This window comes from Silene latifolia, chromosome 3 (assembly GCF_048544455.1).
Source record: "Silene latifolia isolate original U9 population chromosome 3, ASM4854445v1, whole genome shotgun sequence".
Taxonomy (NCBI): domain Eukaryota; kingdom Viridiplantae; phylum Streptophyta; class Magnoliopsida; order Caryophyllales; family Caryophyllaceae; genus Silene; species Silene latifolia.
This window is the reverse complement of record NC_133528.1, coordinates 96,098,344-96,115,665: the sequence shown is the minus strand read 5'-3', so window position 1 is coordinate 96,115,665 and position 17,322 is coordinate 96,098,344. Positions and strand designations below refer to the sequence as shown.

At 39.8% G+C, this 17,322-nt stretch overlaps 1 protein-coding gene and 1 non-coding gene across 2 annotated transcripts; one reads left to right on the top strand and one right to left on the bottom strand.

Annotated features, from left to right (window-relative positions):
* Positions 1 to 1,517: 1,517 nt before the first annotated feature.
* Positions 1,518 to 1,624, bottom strand: LOC141650001 (small nucleolar RNA R71). The gene has a single exon (XR_012546067.1). It is a non-coding gene; the product is annotated as a small nucleolar RNA R71 (small nucleolar RNA).
* A 10,891-nt stretch (positions 1,625 to 12,515) lies between these two features.
* Positions 12,516 to 12,908, top strand: LOC141649367 (uncharacterized). The gene has a single exon (XM_074458059.1). It carries the CDS (start codon positions 12,516 to 12,518, stop codon positions 12,906 to 12,908), a length of 393 nt encoding a protein of 130 aa, XP_074314160.1.
* The last annotated feature ends 4,414 nt before the right edge of the window (positions 12,909 to 17,322 follow it).

Genomic DNA, 17,322 nt, shown 5'->3' with positions numbered 1-17,322 from the left:
ATTTTATTAATTGTCTTGCCACAACAAATATGATTAGTGAGTAATCTATTTACTAGGGTGTGATTAGACCCCAACATGAGTTGTTCACCTATTTGATTTCACTTAGTTAGTTGTTAAAAGGGGATTTGTTGGGTTAACTAAGGGGATTGACTTGTTATTGCTTCATGGAGATTGTAGTTGACTTTAAACCCTTGACCGTCAATGGGAGTTGGCTAGGTTTGGAGTTGATGCACTTTATGTAGAGTAGTTGCCTACTTGAGTTAAACCCGGGAAGGGGAACTTGAGAAGGGTACCTTTAGTTATCAGTTTTAAGTCGACCCTTGGGAGAGGGAGTGGGATGATCGGGTATTATAACGAGCCTAATGACTTGAGTCTTGGTGGCAGGTGAGCGGAAATAGGCCAATTTCGGTGAGCCTCGACCCTAGAATTGGAATTTTGATCCATGAGCCCGGGAGGGAGTTGTATTAATAGTACTAGTGTCCTATTGTGAACCCGGGAGGGAGACAATAGGCGACCTAGAGGCGTTCCTCCTGACATCTAACCTTTGACAACTAAATAACGAAATTGAATGGTGAATCACGAGTGTTGGTGGTTAAAGTCACGCCCTAGTCCTCTCATTTATCGATTAGAACCATATTCAATCGCTTGTTTATTGATCTTAGCATTACTTAGTTTATTTACTACAAGTTATTTAGCTTAGTTGTTAGATAATACCCCATACTTGCTCTTATTAGACTTAGCTAAACTATTGGACAGATTGATTAGTAGTCTCATTTTGCTCCTCGTGTTAGACCCTTACTAGTGCAACGATACGTGCACTTGAGAGGTTAAGACTTTTACCATCAAGTTTTTGGCGTCGTTGCCGGGGAGCAAAGGCAAGATATTAATTGCTTTAGTTCATGTTTAGACTAAGTCCTTTGGTACTAATCTTTTCTTTCAAGCTTGTAGGTCTTTTGCATGAATAGGCGACAAAGGCGAGGTCAACCAACATACCCAATTGATCTCGAAATTAAAGCTACGGCAAGAAGACTAAACTCTCTAAGAAGAAGGGGTTTGTTAGAAACACCATAGGTAGAAGTGATCGATCAACAAGAAACGTTTGAAGTATTTGAGAATCCATTTGGAGAATTAGAAGAAACTAACATCATGGGTGAACCGGTTTCGATAAGAGAGACTATGGCTCCTAAGCGCATAGTATATCCAAGCATCCAACGGCCAAGAATTCAAGCCAATAATTTTGAGATCAAAAATGCCTTGCTCAACCTAGTCCAAGACAATCAATTTGGAGGAGGTCCTTTGGAGAACCCTAATGACCACCTCAATGATTTCCTTAGAATTGCGATATGTACAAGATGAATGGGGTCTCTGATGATGCGGTACATCTTAGGTTGCTCCCCCATTCACTTAGGGGATCGGCCAAACATTGGCTCAAGAATTGTGACGCGGATTCCTTCAAGACATGGGACGAGCTATCGTTGGCATATTTGAACAAGTACTTCCCACCGTCAAGAACGGTAAAAGTTAAAAGTGAATTACAAAGCTTCACTCAAGAAGAGGATGAAACCTTATATGAAGCATGGGGAAGGTATAAGAGGCTACAAAGGCTATGCCCCCATCATGGCATATCTGAAGCCGAATTGGTGAACAAATTCTATAAGGGATTGACTCAATACCTTAAACTATCACTTGATGCGGGTTCGGGAAAAGATGCTTTGGACATTTTGGGGCATAAAGCGGCCAAGGAACTAATTGAGGAGATGGCATCACGAACCATGGATTGAGGAAGTGATAGGCAAGTGAGAAAGGGCAAGAACAAGGATCCTAGTGCGGTGTTGAATGTTGAGGTTAAGGGAATGCTAGATGAATTAACTCAACAAGTGACTTTGTTGAATTGCAAGCCTTCAAGCTCCGACATGCGACAAATCTTGTCATGTGAACTATGTGGGGAACAAGGGCATACTCCAATTGGGTGTCCTTTGATTGCACCCATTCAAGAAGAGTGCTATGAGCAAGTCAATGGGGTTTGGGAATCTACAAATACAAGGCAAGGGTTCAACAACAACAACAACCAATTTGTCAATAGAAAAAGAGGACACCCTCTCTTGTCCTACGCCTCACAAAACATTCAAAACCCAAACTACTTCCTCACTACAACAACAAATGTTTAATGAAAACCTACAATTCCAAAGACAAATCCCACCCGGTTTTCAAGGAAAACAATTTGTCACTCAAAACCAACAACCATTTGGAGGCTTCAAGGGCCAAAATTTCAACCAACCTCAAAACCAAAATTTCTAAGCTCAAAACCAAGGCTTTAACCAAAACTTCCAAGGCCAACAAAATCAAAAACCATCTTGGGAACAAGCCTTTGAGCAATTGGTGATTTCTAACCAAAAATCCGACTCGAAGCTTGACAACCACATTGCTTCACAAAACTAGGTTAATGATGAAATAAGAGCATCCCAAAAAGCAACGGAATCCCATGTAGCCCAAATTTCACAACAATTGAGTCAATTGGCTCAAAATCCAGGGAAATTTCCGGGCAACACGGTGAATCCTAGGGAAATGAATGCGGTGTTCTTAAGAAGCGGAAGGCAATTGAAAGAGGTTGAGAGTGCACCAAAGTGGAAGAGAAAGAGGGTTTGTAATGATGACTTAAAGAAGTAACCGGTGGAGATTGAGGTTGAGAAGCCTCAAGAGGTGGAGATGGAGGATATACCCAAGAAGAATGATCATATACCAACCAAAGAGAAAGAACCCATTCCTCAAACCATGGAGTATGTTTCACCGGTACTCTTTCAACAAAGGCTTGCAAGGCCTAGACTAGAGAAAAAGTATGAGAAATTTGTTGAGATCTTGAAGGGAATGAATGTAACAATTTCTTTCCTTGATATGATTACCTAAATTCCATCATATGGAAAGTTCCTTAAGGATCTTGTCACTTTGAAGAAGAAGAGTGGGGAGGTGCAAACCATTAACCTCTCCAAGGAATGTAGTGCTATTCTTACTCACACCAACAAGCTTCCAAATAAGCTAAAAGATCCGGGTAGCTTTTCAATTGCATGTTCCATTCAAGGAGTGGCCATAAAAAGGGCATTTTGTGACTTAGGGGCTAGTGTGAGCCTCATGCCACTTTAAATTTTCAAAAAGCTTGATTTGGGGGATTTGAAGCCAACAAGAGTTTCACTTCAACTAGCCGATCGATCGGTTAGATTCCCCATTGGTATTATTGAAGATGTCTCCTTGGTTGTTGGGAAGCTAATTATACCATGTAATTTCTTTGTCATGGATATACCCGGAGATAACCATGTGCCTATTATCTTGGGGCGACCTTGTCTAGCAACCGGAGGAGCAATGATTGATGTGAAGAGTGCCAAGCTATCTTTGCAAGTGGGTGAAGATAAAGTGGAGTTTGAACTCACCAAGTCTATGGAAGCTCCATTTTTGGGTGACACTTGTTGTATTATGGACATTCTAGAGAATCCCATGGAGGAGCATGACCCAAAAGCTTCCTCTATGGATCCTTTGGAAACTTGTCTTGTCAATGGGCATGAAGTTGATGATAAAGATGTTGAAGCTCTAGCATATGTGTGGATGTTGGACTTTTCTCCAATTCATGAGAAAGCTCCAAAGTTTGAAATGTTGGAAGTTGGTAAGAAGGAGAAGAGTTCCACGCCTCCTCCTACGGTTGATCTTAAACCTCTCCCCCCTTCCTTGAGATATGAATTTCTTGGTGATAATTCTACATTTTCCGCCATCATCAATAGTGAACTTGACAACACTCAAACTTCAAAATTACTTAATTTGTTGAGAAAGTTTAAGAGTGTTCTTGGGTACACAATTGGTGACCTCAAAGGGATTAGTCCCTCTTTGTGCACTCATAGAATCCTACTTGAAAATGAGGATACTTCCTCGATTGAGGCACAAAGAAGGATTAACCCCATAATGAAGGAGGCTGTGAGAAAGGAGGTCCTGAAGCTACTTGATTCCGGCATCATCTACCCTATTTCCGATAGTAGGTGGGTGAGCCCGGTTCATGTAGTTCCTAAAAAATGAATTGATTCCCACAAGAACGGTAACTGGGTGGAGGATGTGTGTTGATTATAGAAAATTGAACAAATCTACCTGGAAGGACCACTTTCCTTTGTCGTTCATGGACCAAATGTTGGAGCGGTTGACTCAACATGATTACTTTTGATTCTTGGATGGGTACTCGGTACTTTTTCAAATCTCTATCCATCCAAGTGATCAAGAGAACACTACCTTCACATGGCCTTTTGGCACCTATGCATATAGGAGGATACCATTTGGGCTATGTAATGCACCCTCCACATTTCAACGTATGATGCCCATTTTCTCCGATTTTATTGAGCAAGAAATGGAAGTTTTTATGGATGATTTTTCAGTTGTGGGAAAATCCTTTGAGCATTGCTTAATAAACTTGGAGAAAGTGTTGAAAAAGTGTCAAGAGAATCATTTAGTCTTGAATTGGGAAAAATGTCATTTCATGGTACAAGAAGGAGTTGTCTTGGGGCACATAGTGTCTAATAGAGCAATTGAAGTAGACAAAGCTAAAGTAGAGGTCATTGAGAGTCTACCACCTCCCACAAATGTTAAGGGGGTGAGGAGTTTCCTTGGACATGCGGGGTTTTACCGCCGCTTCATCAAGGATTTCTCTAAAATTGCAAGACCCTTGGCCGAAATGCTAGCTAAGGATACTCATTTTGAATTCACTAACCGTTGTCATGATGCTTTTAATAGGTTGAAACAAGCTTTGGTAAGTGCTCCAATTATACAACCACCGGATTGGAACATACCTTTTGAGCTCATGTGTGATGGAAGTGATCAAGCCTTGGGCGCGGTTTTAGGCTAAAGGAAAGATGGCAAGCTGCATGCCATTAACTATGCAAGCAATACACTTGATGAAGCTCCAATCAACTATTCGACAACGGAGAAAAAGCTCTTAGCGGTGGTATTTGCAACGGAAAAGTTTCGGACCTATTTGGTTGGAGCCAAGGTGATAGTACACACCGATCATTCGGCTTAAAAACACTTGCTTATTAAGAAGGAATCAAAGCCACGGTTGATCCGGTGGATACTCTTGCTTCCAAGAATTTGATATGGAAATTTATTGACAAGAAAGGAGTTGAGAACGTTGTTGCCGACCACTTCTCTAGATTGTTGAATGAGAATGTCAAGGATGGACTCCCAATAAATGATTATTTACCCGATGACAATCTATTAGCCTTGATTCTAGGAGAAGCACCTTGGTGATGCCGTCGTCAGGTACTAAAAATAAAACCTAAGTACACTAACAGAAGCTAGCAGTAAGTAGGGTCGATCTCCACAGGGAGGCGGTCACTATCTACTTGTTAATTCGGTATGTCTAAGGTCACAGGATGGGGGTTTTAATTGTTTTCTAAACTACTGAAAATTAAGGAAAAGAGAAATAAAGGCAGAAAATATGATAAAGATAACAGATTAGAGAGAATATGTCAGGATTTCGGTTCACCATGGTAGTCAATCGACTCAGTTGCAAATAGCCTAGACAATCTACTGTGAGAAGGATAACGGAAAGGTCCTTCCGGTCCACTTTCTAAGCTAGAATTCCACTAACTTAACATCCATCCTAATTAGGGTAGTCTACTGTTCATAGCAGGTCTGTTCATTCCAATCTTCCGATCCAGGAACGAAATTAACCAAATTAAAGTAATTTAGAAGCATGCATTCAACTAAATTGGTGTTACAGTTATATTGCTATGGGGACAGATTCTCACATGCAAAATATCTAGCCTATTCGCTACATCGTCACAATCCTACCATGGATTCCCTAATCCCGACATAAGGGAATGTAGCTACTCATATTACTAATGTTGTCAATACTAATAATAATGAAATAACTAATAAATGACATAATGAAATTGTAACAAAAATGCATAAACTAATTAGCGCAGAAATTAATTAAGGAAGAACAAAGGAATTAAAGCAAAAAAAGTATGAGATTAAGATTAAAAGAGAGAAAGATTACAATCACGAGAATTCCGGCGTAAAGAGCGACAAGATCCAAGCGATAAAACCCGAAAAGCAAAAGTTACAGTGGAAAAGTTAGGGAAAAGAGAAGAGTAAGAGTGGTGTCAGTCAAAAAGTATGTTTATAACCTAATCCTGACTTCCCTTATATAGGGAAGTCATTATTAACATAAAATAAACCTAACACGGGTTAAAAATCCCGAGTATAATAGCTAAATACTCGATCGAGGACTTTTATATCACTCGATCGAGCAAAACAAAGCTAAAACCTCTCGATCGAGTACTTTTGGTACTCGATCGAACACTTATTAGTTAGGCACTACTCGATCGAGTAGAAAAAGGGGTCGATCGAACACAATTGTACTCGATCGAGTGGTTTCTAGCGCACAATTCCTGCTTCGCGCACTGAACTTCAAACGGCTTCCATTTCTTCGTTACTTGGGAAAACAGGGCGATTCCGGTGGCGTTGGAAAGCTAAGAGGACAAAATTTTATATCCAATTGTAATAACCTGAAAATAAGTTGTAGAACTCGAGATATAGCTCTTCACAGTAGGCACTAGCAATTTGAAGTTCTTCCTTTGCTCACCTAGCTATCTTACTTCTTTGCGCATCTCAAAATAGTAGTTTACAAGCTCCGACTCAATTCATCTCCTAAATGCATGCATAGAGACATGTATTAAGCTTGATTTAGCTTCTCTTTGGTTCATTTATGCAAATAAGACAAAAGAAACCAAAGTAGACAATTCGGGGGACATTTGTAGCTAAATACTACACAAAATGCAAAGAAATGAGTGCAAATAAAGTACAAAATACCTATATAAAATGCACGCATCAAATCTCCCCAAACCAAACCTTTGCTTGTCCCCAAGCAAACTATATGCAAAACTAATAGAACGGAAACAGAAAGCTCAGAGCTAGCTACAACTTGTCTACTTAAACCAATTTAATGCAAGCAAACTAACACTTATAGCAAACAGTCAAATGCAAACGAGTTGTAAGATGTTTTATAATAAAGCTGAACCGTCGACCTTGCAAGACCTTTAATAATGGACTCTCACGGGTCACTCTTCTCTCATGAAGCAAAGGGTAAGCATATAAATGTAAGAGAAAAAGAAATACAGTCGCTCACCTAAACTACGACCCACATAAACATGCATGCAACCAATATGATAGACAATTCTAGCTACCATACATACATTCCAACCAAACAAGGTCCGTCACAGCCGAGGGCTTACAAAAATATGGTAAAGTGAAGCAATGGGTAAGAAAAGGCAGAACATTTATGGGAATGTGGAGGTATAGGCGGCCAAACTAGTACCTAAGCAAAACCATATGACAACATCCATTTCCAACTCAATTATGAATTAAGCACATATGCCCTTCATTTGGCACAAAACTCACCAAACCGAACTGAAAATACTCCTCAATAAATGTAAATAAAGAATAGGAGCAGAAACCATCTCATCAAACAACAACTTTTTTCTTTCTCTTTTTTTTTCTATTTTTTTTTCGGTTTCTTTCTTTTTTCACTTTTCGTCTTTTTTTTTTCAATTATTTTCTTTTTCTTCTTTTTCTTTTCACGTCTTTTTTCATCATCCTCCTTTTCTTCATAAATTACCAACTCCAAATCAGTGGATACAAGCCAAACTCGGCACAATAAAATATATACCGCAAAAATATACACTAAACTAGCTTGGCAAGGCAGGCTAAATTTGGAATGTAGCTAAGGGTCAACAGGCAAATTTGGCTAATGTGGAGTTAAATGGGTAAAAATGAAAGAAAGGGGAAATGTAAGCACCTCCCTGCATGTGACACCAACCACTAACCCGAATGTATGTAGGCAAAAAGCAATTGAATTTCATATACGTGCAAATTAATGATACATGATATGCAAGGAGTAACTACTCACAATCCTACATGAAACTGGTCATAAATGACACCAGTGTATAAGGCTCTAAATCTTAGAAATTATATGTAGTTTGCCAAAATTTTCAGGTCAAGTCTATTCGTTCAGCTAAATTTTAACATTAACTCGTAGATATGCAATAAGACAAAGCTAAAAGATAACAGTTTAATGCAAGGCTTAAGCAAAAAGACAATTGCAGTGCAATTTCATCATTGAAATCTACCGTTCTGACTCAACCTACATGCTAAAATAAACGTGAAATTTTTTGAATTTTTTCTAATTTTTTAATTTTTATGAGATTTTTTGAATTTTATGGAAATAACAAAGTAATGCATACAGAAATTAAACGTGATAACAGAAATAGCAATAAAAATAACATGCAGACACATATATGGATGCATAGCCTCCCCAAATCAAACCGTGCAATGCCCTCATTGTACCCAAAAAATAAGGAAAGGAAATGCAAACTAAAAAGGAGAGTGAAGATGCGGAAAACTTACAAGATAACGCGAAGTAAGGACCTCCCCAAACTAGCCAGCAACATGGGATGTCACAAACAGCTGCAGGACATCGTCACAGGAAGCAAATCAACCAAATTCTACCCGATGGTACTTCGATCGAGAAGATAGAATACTCGATCGAGTACAATCAGCTGCCAAAGTGTTCGATCGAAGGAAGTAGAGCACTCGATCGAGAAGACCAATTATTACAACTAAATAGAGATTTAAGGTTCGAAAAACAACTGAAAATAAAAATCTCCGGGTTGCCTCCCGGTTAGCGCTAGTTTCAGTCAGGTCCCAGCTCGACCTTCTTTTCCTCGACAGCTGCTCCAGCCAGTCAGAATCAAAGCAACTCAAATCTCTTAACAGTAGATCATATAACTGCGCATGTGCTACACAAGAGCATAAGTAGCACCAAAGTATGATAGCAACATAGGAAAATAACATGTATAAACGTTTAAGTCTAACAAATTTCCTATGAGAGCTCCTAAATTTGTCAACAAAATAAAAGAGCTCGGGAGCAATCAACAATAATTTAAGGCTCCGTTTCAGATTAACAAAGTTGTGACGACAAGTACGGCGAAAAACTATTAAATTACTTGTCCAGCTAGGAGGGGGTATGGCATTAAAATATGGAGCATGAGTCAAATGAAACAATGTACTATTTAAACAAACAATAATATAATTATCGTCAACTACCTCGGTTTGGTCGCTCTAAGTGATGGAATTATCGACAAAGGAAGATATTACATCTTCCGAGCTAGGAGCGATCACTGACTCAATTGTCTTCTCATCACCCTCCTTAGTGGAATCCATCCCGTAAATCGCAGCCTCAAGTGCATTCAGCTCGGCCTTGAAAAGGGGCGATTCACCGTAACCATTATCATCATCAAAATCGTCATCTAGAACGAGTCCACATGACGAATCAATGCTCTCACTGGCCAAACTACTCGATCGAGTAGAATTATTACTCGATCGAAGGCTTTCTTCCTGATTTTCACTCGATCGAGTACATTGAACTACTCGATCGAGTGAATTTTGCAGTGCATCGCAGAAATCTTCACAACTCGCTTCATTTTCGGATAGATCTTCGTAATCCGAGTCATCCAAATCATTAATAGCGCTAGGCAACTCAGGTCTTTCATGGGAAAGACCACTCTCGGTAAAGTACACCTCCTCTGGTTGCCTGCAATTCGACTCAGCAGCTAGCTGAGCTATTTGAGACTCCAACTCAATGAGTTGAGCTTCTATACGTCTATCATACTCTTGCCTTTTGGATGCAAGTGTCTTCAACAAAGATTTCAGCTCCGCAATCTCTTCTTTCCGTATATCAGGAGGAGGAGCTTGTTGTTGCGGTGGCCAGACAAACGGAGGCAGTTGGTAGCCTCGTTGATAGGGTGGATGTGGCGGCACAACTGCAGAAGGTTGACTAGCTCGTCTACGCTGCTTGAATGCATAAACCTCGTCATTTTCAGCTAAGCAAAAAGCTGCATTGTGCTCAGCAGCACCATATCTCCCGTAGTAAATCATCTGTTGCACCATATAATGGAACATAGGTGACGGGTCAAAGGTACTCAAGCCTTCCCTTTGACGATCTTTTACCTAGAACTGTCTAGGTAGAACCTGTAGGGCCTATCAAAACAGCACTAAAGAAAAAGATGAGAATGGCCTCAAGGGAAAAATCCCTTGAGGCTAAAAACAGACAAAATTAAACAAGTAAATAAAGTAATTGCCTCCCCGGCAACGGCGCCAAAATTTGATACCGTCGTCAGGTACCAAAAATAAAACCTAAGTACACTAATAGAAGCTAGCAGTAAGTAGGGTCGATCTCCACAGGGAGGCGGTCACTATCTACTTGTTAGTTCAGTATGTCTAAGGTCACAGGATGGGGGTTTTAATTGTTTTCTAAACTACTGAAAATTAAGGAAAAGAGAAATAAAGCCAGAAAATATGATAAAGATAACAGATTAGAGAGAATATGTCAAGATTTCGGTTCACCATGGTAGTCAATCGACTCAGTTGCAAATAGCCTAGACAATCTACTGTGAGAAGGATAACAGAAAGGTCCTTCCAGTCCACTTTCTATCCTAGAATTCCACTAACTTAACTTCCGTCCTCATTAGGATAGTCTACTGTTCATAGCAGGTCTGTTCATTCCAATCTTCCGATCCAGGAACGAAATTAACCAAATTAAAGTAATTTAGAAGCATGCATTCAACTAAATTGGTGTTACAGTTATATTGCTATGGGGACAGATTCTCACATGTAAAATATCTAGCCTATTCGCTACATCGTCACAATCCTACCATGGATTCCCTAATCCTGACATAAGGGAATTTAGCTACTCATATTACTAATGTTGTCAATACTAATAATAATGAAATAACTAATAAATGACATAATGAAATTGTAATAAAAATGCATAAACTAATTAGGGCAGAAATTAATTAAGGAAGAACAAAGGAATTAAAGCAAACAAAGTATGAGATTAAGATTAAAAGAGAGAAATATTACAATCACGAGAATTCCGGCGTAAAGAGCGACAAGATCCAAGCGATAAAACCCGAAAAGCAAAAGTTACAGTGGAAAAGTTTAGGGAAAAGAGAAGAGTAAGAGTGGCGTTAGTCAAAAAGTATGTTTATAACCTAATCCCGACTTCCCTTATATAGGGAAGTCATTATTAACATAAAATAAACCTAACACGGGTTAAAAATCCCGAGTATAATAGCTAAATACTCGATCGAGGACTTTTATATCACTCGATCGAGCAAAACAAAGCTAAAACCTCTCGATCGAGTACTTTTGGTACTCGATCGAACACTTATTAATTAGGCACTACTCGATCGAGTAGAAAAAGGGGTCGATCGAACACAATTGTACTCGATCGAGTGGTTTCCAGTGCATAATTCCTGCTTCGCGCACTGAACTTCAAACGGCTGCCATTTCTTCATTACTTGGGCAAACAGGGCGATTCCGGTGGCGTTGGAAATATAAGAGGACAAACTTTCATATCCAATTGGAATCTCCTGAAAATCAGTTGTATACCTCGAGATATAGCTCTTCAAAATAGGCACTAGCAATTTGAAGTTCTTCCTTTGCTCGCCTAGCTATCTTACTTCTTTGCGCATTTCAAAATAGTAGTTTGGAAGCTCCGACTCAACTCATCTCCTAAATGCATGCATAGGGACATGTATTAAGCTTGATTTAGCTTCTCTTTGGTTCATTCCTGCAAATAAGACAAAAGAAACCAAAGTAGACAATTCGGGGGACATTTGTAGCTAAATACTACACAAAATGCATAGAAATGCGTCCAAATAAAGTACAAAATACCTATATAAAATGCACGCATCACTTGGTATGCCGACTATGTCGACTACTTGGCATCCAGTGTAATTCCTCATGGTTATGACTCACACAAGAAGAAGTTCTTCCTTGACATAAGGCAATATTATTGGGAGGATCCTTGTTTGTACAAGACTTTTGCCGATGGCATGATTAGGAGATGTGTACCACAGGATGAGTTCTTATCAATCATTTCTCATTGTCATGATCTTCCTTGTGGAGGACATGCAAGCACTACTAAGACCGGGGCAAAGATATTGCAATGTGGATTCTATTGGCCATCCTTGTACAAGGATGTTGCTTCTTATGTTAAGGCTTGTGATTGGTGTCAAAGGACTAGTACTATCTCAAAGAGAAATAAAATGCCAACAAATTTCATTTTGGAGATTGAAGTGTTTGATGTATGGGAAATTGACTTCCAAGGATCTTATCCCTCCTCCTATGGCAACAAGTACATCCTTGTAGCGGTGGATTACGTATCAAAGTGGGTTGAAGCAATTGCCACCCCAACAGATGATGCTAGAGTTGTTAGCAAGTTTATGAGGAAGGTAATCTTTTCACGGTTCGGAGTGCCCCGTGTCTTGATAAGTGATAAAGGGTCACATTTTCTTGAGACAAAATTTGAAGCTCTTTTGAAGAAGTATGTAGTTCAACACCGTTGTGGAATTGGCTACCATCCACAAACAAGCAGTCAAGTCGAGATATCCAATTGAGATATCAAAGCAATATTGGAAAAGATGGTGGGTAGCTCAAGGAAGGATTGGGCAATAAAGCGTGATGATGCATTATGGGGATATAGAACCGCCTTCAAGACACCAATTGGTGCTTCGCCGTTTCGTTTGGTTTATGGTAAAGCTTGCCACCTTCCGGTGGAGCTAGAACACTGCGCCTATTGGGCAATCAAATATCTCAACTTTGATTTGAAGAGCTCCCAAGAGAAGCGTTTGTTGGACCTTAATTTGCTGGAGGAATTTAGGCTAGAGGCCTATGAGAATGCAAAGCTTTACAAGGAAAGAACAAAAGCATATCATGACAAGAAGATTCAAAGAAGAGAGTTTAAAGAGGGAGAGACGATCCTCTTATTCAACCCACGTTTGAAACACTTTTCGGGAAAGTTGAGGTCAAGATAGTCGGGATCGTTCACCGTGACACGTGTCTTCCTTTATGGCCCGGTGGAAATTACTAGTGAGGGGCGCACTTTCGAGGTTAATGGACAAAGGTTAAATCATTACATTGTCGGGTCACCGGTGATGAAGAAGTGGGCACACTAAGAACCCACCTCATTATTTCTTGATTCAAACCCTCTTTGATTATTAAGGTTGGACTTGCATTATTTGCTTGGTAGTTAGGTAGAGCCAACGACGTTAAACAAAGGCGCTTCATGGGAGGCAACCCATGCAATAAAATTTGATGAATTGAAGTGGGAATTTTGATGAATTGCTTAAGGTGAGTTGGTTGTGTTGAGAGGGGATTATCAAGGCCGAGTGACTGCTTTTGACTTGAATGGCAAAGTAGGAGGAGGCATCATAGATGGATGCGATTTAGAGGGGGTACAATTTCGATTATTGAAGCCGGTTTGCTAAAGAGGGGTATTATATTTTGCCTTCAAATGTGCAAATTTCATTGTTTTTGAAGCCGAGGGACCTAATTATACCCCAGAGGATACAATTGTACCCGGTTGGGTAAAACTTATACCCGACCGGGTAAAGTTCACTCCCTCGGCTGCATGTTAAAATTCGAAAAACAGACCAAAAAGGTAAGATACCCGACCGGGTACAGTTTACTCCGTCGGCTGCACACTCTTATTTCTCCGGTTTTTCTAATATTATCCCCTTATTTCCTTCAACTTTATTCGTTTACCACCTCCCTCCTTCAACCTTATCACTCCCTCTCTCATAAAAACACAAAACACCATTAAAATACCAACCAAACTCAACCTTCTTCTTCATATTCAACCCACTTCCCCTCATCAAATCCTTCCCAAATTTCACCAAAGTGATCCTTGCTACCTCTAATTTTAGATCCCATAAACAAATTCGAGTTTCCTCTACTCGAATTTTTGACTTCCCAAAATACCATTTGTTCGAAAACTCGGGTTTTTTTTCCCATTTTCATTGCTTGGTGGCCTTTCTAAGGCTATTTTGGTGACTTGGGTGAAAAAATTAGGGATTTTTGGTGCTCTTTCGGAATATTAAGGCTATATAATCATCTCCAGGGTCTGAGCTTCAAGGTTAGTAAATTTTTGGGGTTATTCAAGCTATGGAAAGGGTCACAATGGCAACTTCAAGACAAAGGGCACTTTTGAAAGGAGCATTATAATCTCGTTCCAAGGTAAATACTCCTCCTAGCTTCACTAATAATGAGTATGGTATTTCTTTTAGCGATAAAAAGTGACTTGCTTTGTTTAATAAATTCGTAGAAAAGAACTGGGAACCGACTCGGTGGGCTTGTGGGGAAACTATGGATAGGATGGGCTTTAATAAGGAGGTAGAAATTCTTTGTAGTAGAGTCGGCATATCAAAAAAATTTAATGCGGATGTCGAGACTTACCCCGCCCTTGCGTCAGAATTCTTCGCTACTTTCGAGGCGGTTATCGCTTCCAATTATAGCGAGTCGACCGTCTCCTTTCAATTAGGAGGAATTTCGCTGCATATGACTTTAGAGGACTTTGGCCGCCATTTCTGTTTCAAAATATGTCATTGGGGTGGGTATAAGTCGGCTCAAACAAACGATGACATAACTTCCCGTAGTGCCTTTTGGAGGCAAATAACCCGGAGGGTAGATTTTAGTAGCGGAACTGAAAGTTCCGCGAAAATTAGAAATGCGGTCCTTAGGTATTTTGCTAGGATTCTAGCCTCCTCACTATTCTCCTCGGCCGAGACACACCACAATTGTAGTGTCTTGGCCCTACACCTTTTGCAAGATGTCGTCTACCAAAGAGAGAGCACCATTGACCTAACCACGGCGCTAGTCAAGCACTTCCTTGGCATCTTAGCTAAGCCGAAACCGACCATATCTTGTGGAGGTCTCATAACCATTTTGGTTAACTCTTTGGGCATCGAGCATAACCATCTGAGGGTAGAGGGGGGGAATTTGGCTAGAGGAGGCTCATTTACCTTGGTTACGGGAAGTTAAAGGTTGTTTGTTATATGCTATAACCGAGTCTCGTTACCTTATATTGCCCGATGAAATTGCTACAACCATTTCCAACCCATTGAATTGGGGAATGCCTTACCGGGATAACGAGTATGAACTTGTAAATTGAAAGTGGAAAAAGATTGTTCATGAGGGGGGAGGCGGGGTTTGTTTTGTATGGACCGGAGGATAGGGAACCAATTGAACAAGTTCCCGTTGTACCATAACCTGAGGTTTACCGAGATGACCTAGGGGGAGGGGGCAACCAAACACAACCCGAGGTTCATGAGCAAGAACCCGATGTGGAGGAGTCGGGAGGGGTTCACCACTCCACTTTTGATGTTGGGGGGTCTTCTACACCAATGGAGACCGACCAACAACCTAGCACCTCCCAACCCACTCAAAATCCCAACTTTGACTTCTTTTCCTCTTTTGATTTTGACAACCCCATGAACCAAGATACCGAGTTCCACTACCAACCGCAACCTCAACCTCATCAACCTAATCGAGCATCCTTCCACGTACCCTCTTCTAATCAATGGGAGGATATGTTCGTCATGATGAGAGAGACTAGAGACTTTGCTAGGGAGGCTAGGGACATTGGGACTAGTAACCGAGCTTATAGTGAGGAAACCCGGAGAATATTCCTTGAGAACCAAAGGATTTTTGAGGAGATTCGTGGCTATGTGAGGGACACAAGGAATATGGCCATGACTTCCCTCCTTTATGGTAGACAGAACTCCAACCGTATCAATGCAATCCCCGGGGTCCAAACCTACATGTTGAGACAATTAGAGGAGCTAAGATCAAGAATCTTTGCCACCCGCCAAAATCCTTCTATCCAACCAGCACCCGACTTGCAATAGGTGGTGTGTCTTGCGGGAAGCTATCTAGTTGTCTTTCCATGTCGGTTCTTCCTAGTCTCTTTCTCTTTTATGGTAATGGTTGTGTGGGTTTAGTTAGCTTTAACTCTTGGTTGTCTCTTGATTTGTTGCCCTTGTTGTCCTTTATCTTATTTAGTTTTAGACTTGATCTAGTGCGTTTCACCTAGTACTAACACCCTTGATGGAGTCGGGTGTCTTTTCTTGCTCTCCTTTTGAAAAATCCAAAACCGCCGGCATGGTCCCCAAAATCAATCCAAATTTTATTTACGTCTCCCTCATATCAAAATTTAGCATATTAGTTATTGCATTTAGACTACTTGTTATATATTAGCATTAATCCTCATTTAGTTTGCATTCATTTAGGTTGCATTAGAATTTAAATTTTGTAATATATTGTCACATATAGTTGTATTCATTAAAAGAAAAAAAAAAAGGGGGGGGACACAAAATTGGAAAAATTAAAAACCTTGAAAAAAAACACGTTATTTATTTAATTCCGAATTTCCTCCACACACATATGTAAATAAACAAGTGTGGGGAGGAACTTCATTTATTCAAAAATTTCACAAAAAATATGTTTTTCCTTCAAAAATTTGAAAACCTAAAAATACGTACTTTTCTTTTGAATACGAATGCCTTTGAAACACACTTCATCCGTCATAGGATGTTGCAAATAATAAGTGTGGGGAGGAGGCCCAAAAAAAATCACAAAAACAAAGTTCTTTACTTTTTCGAAAATTCAAAAATATGTTAGTACATTTCAAAAACAACTTTCAAAATCCAAAAATATGTTCTTTATTTTTCCTATTTTCTCCCTATACTTTATTCCACTGAAGACAATGTAAATATTAAGTGTGGGGAGGGAAATATCCATTTTGTCCACTTTGTCCATATTGTTAATAGTTGTATATATCCACTTGTATATATTTGAAAAAATTTCAAAAATGAGTAAAAATTAAAAATTTTCAAAAATTCAAAAATATTGCATTGTATATACATGTGTTTGGCTAATAAAGTGGCATAGGTACATTGACTATCCAAGGCAAAAAGGAGACTAGAAGACCGCTTGGTATAGACGTTCTTATCTCATTCTCCTTTTCCGTTCTTGCTCTTTTTATATTGTTGTATCCTATGGAGGAGGATGGGATTTTGTGCCTCGGATGTTCCCTTGGGGAACTTTGGATTGTTGGTGTTGATGTGTTTTTAGGATTAGTCAAAATTGTTGCATGTTTCAATTCATGTTTGTTTAATTTCCGCATGAATTTATCCCATGTATATATGTGTCGGTTTTTAATTATAATCTTGCACTTAGTTTGTAAATAAATGTTTTGCATAAAAATGTGGTCAAGGAAGGGAAGTAAATACCCCAAGGATGAGTATGTTCCAATTGTGCCTTCCCCTTCCCCGTGGCTCGCACCCGTGACCACTTGCTTATTCATGGGAAAAGGAGTTTGTCTAACAAGTCTAGACCACCTTGTGAGACCAAAGACCGTAGGCTAGACCTAGGTCTCGACCTAACTACTCA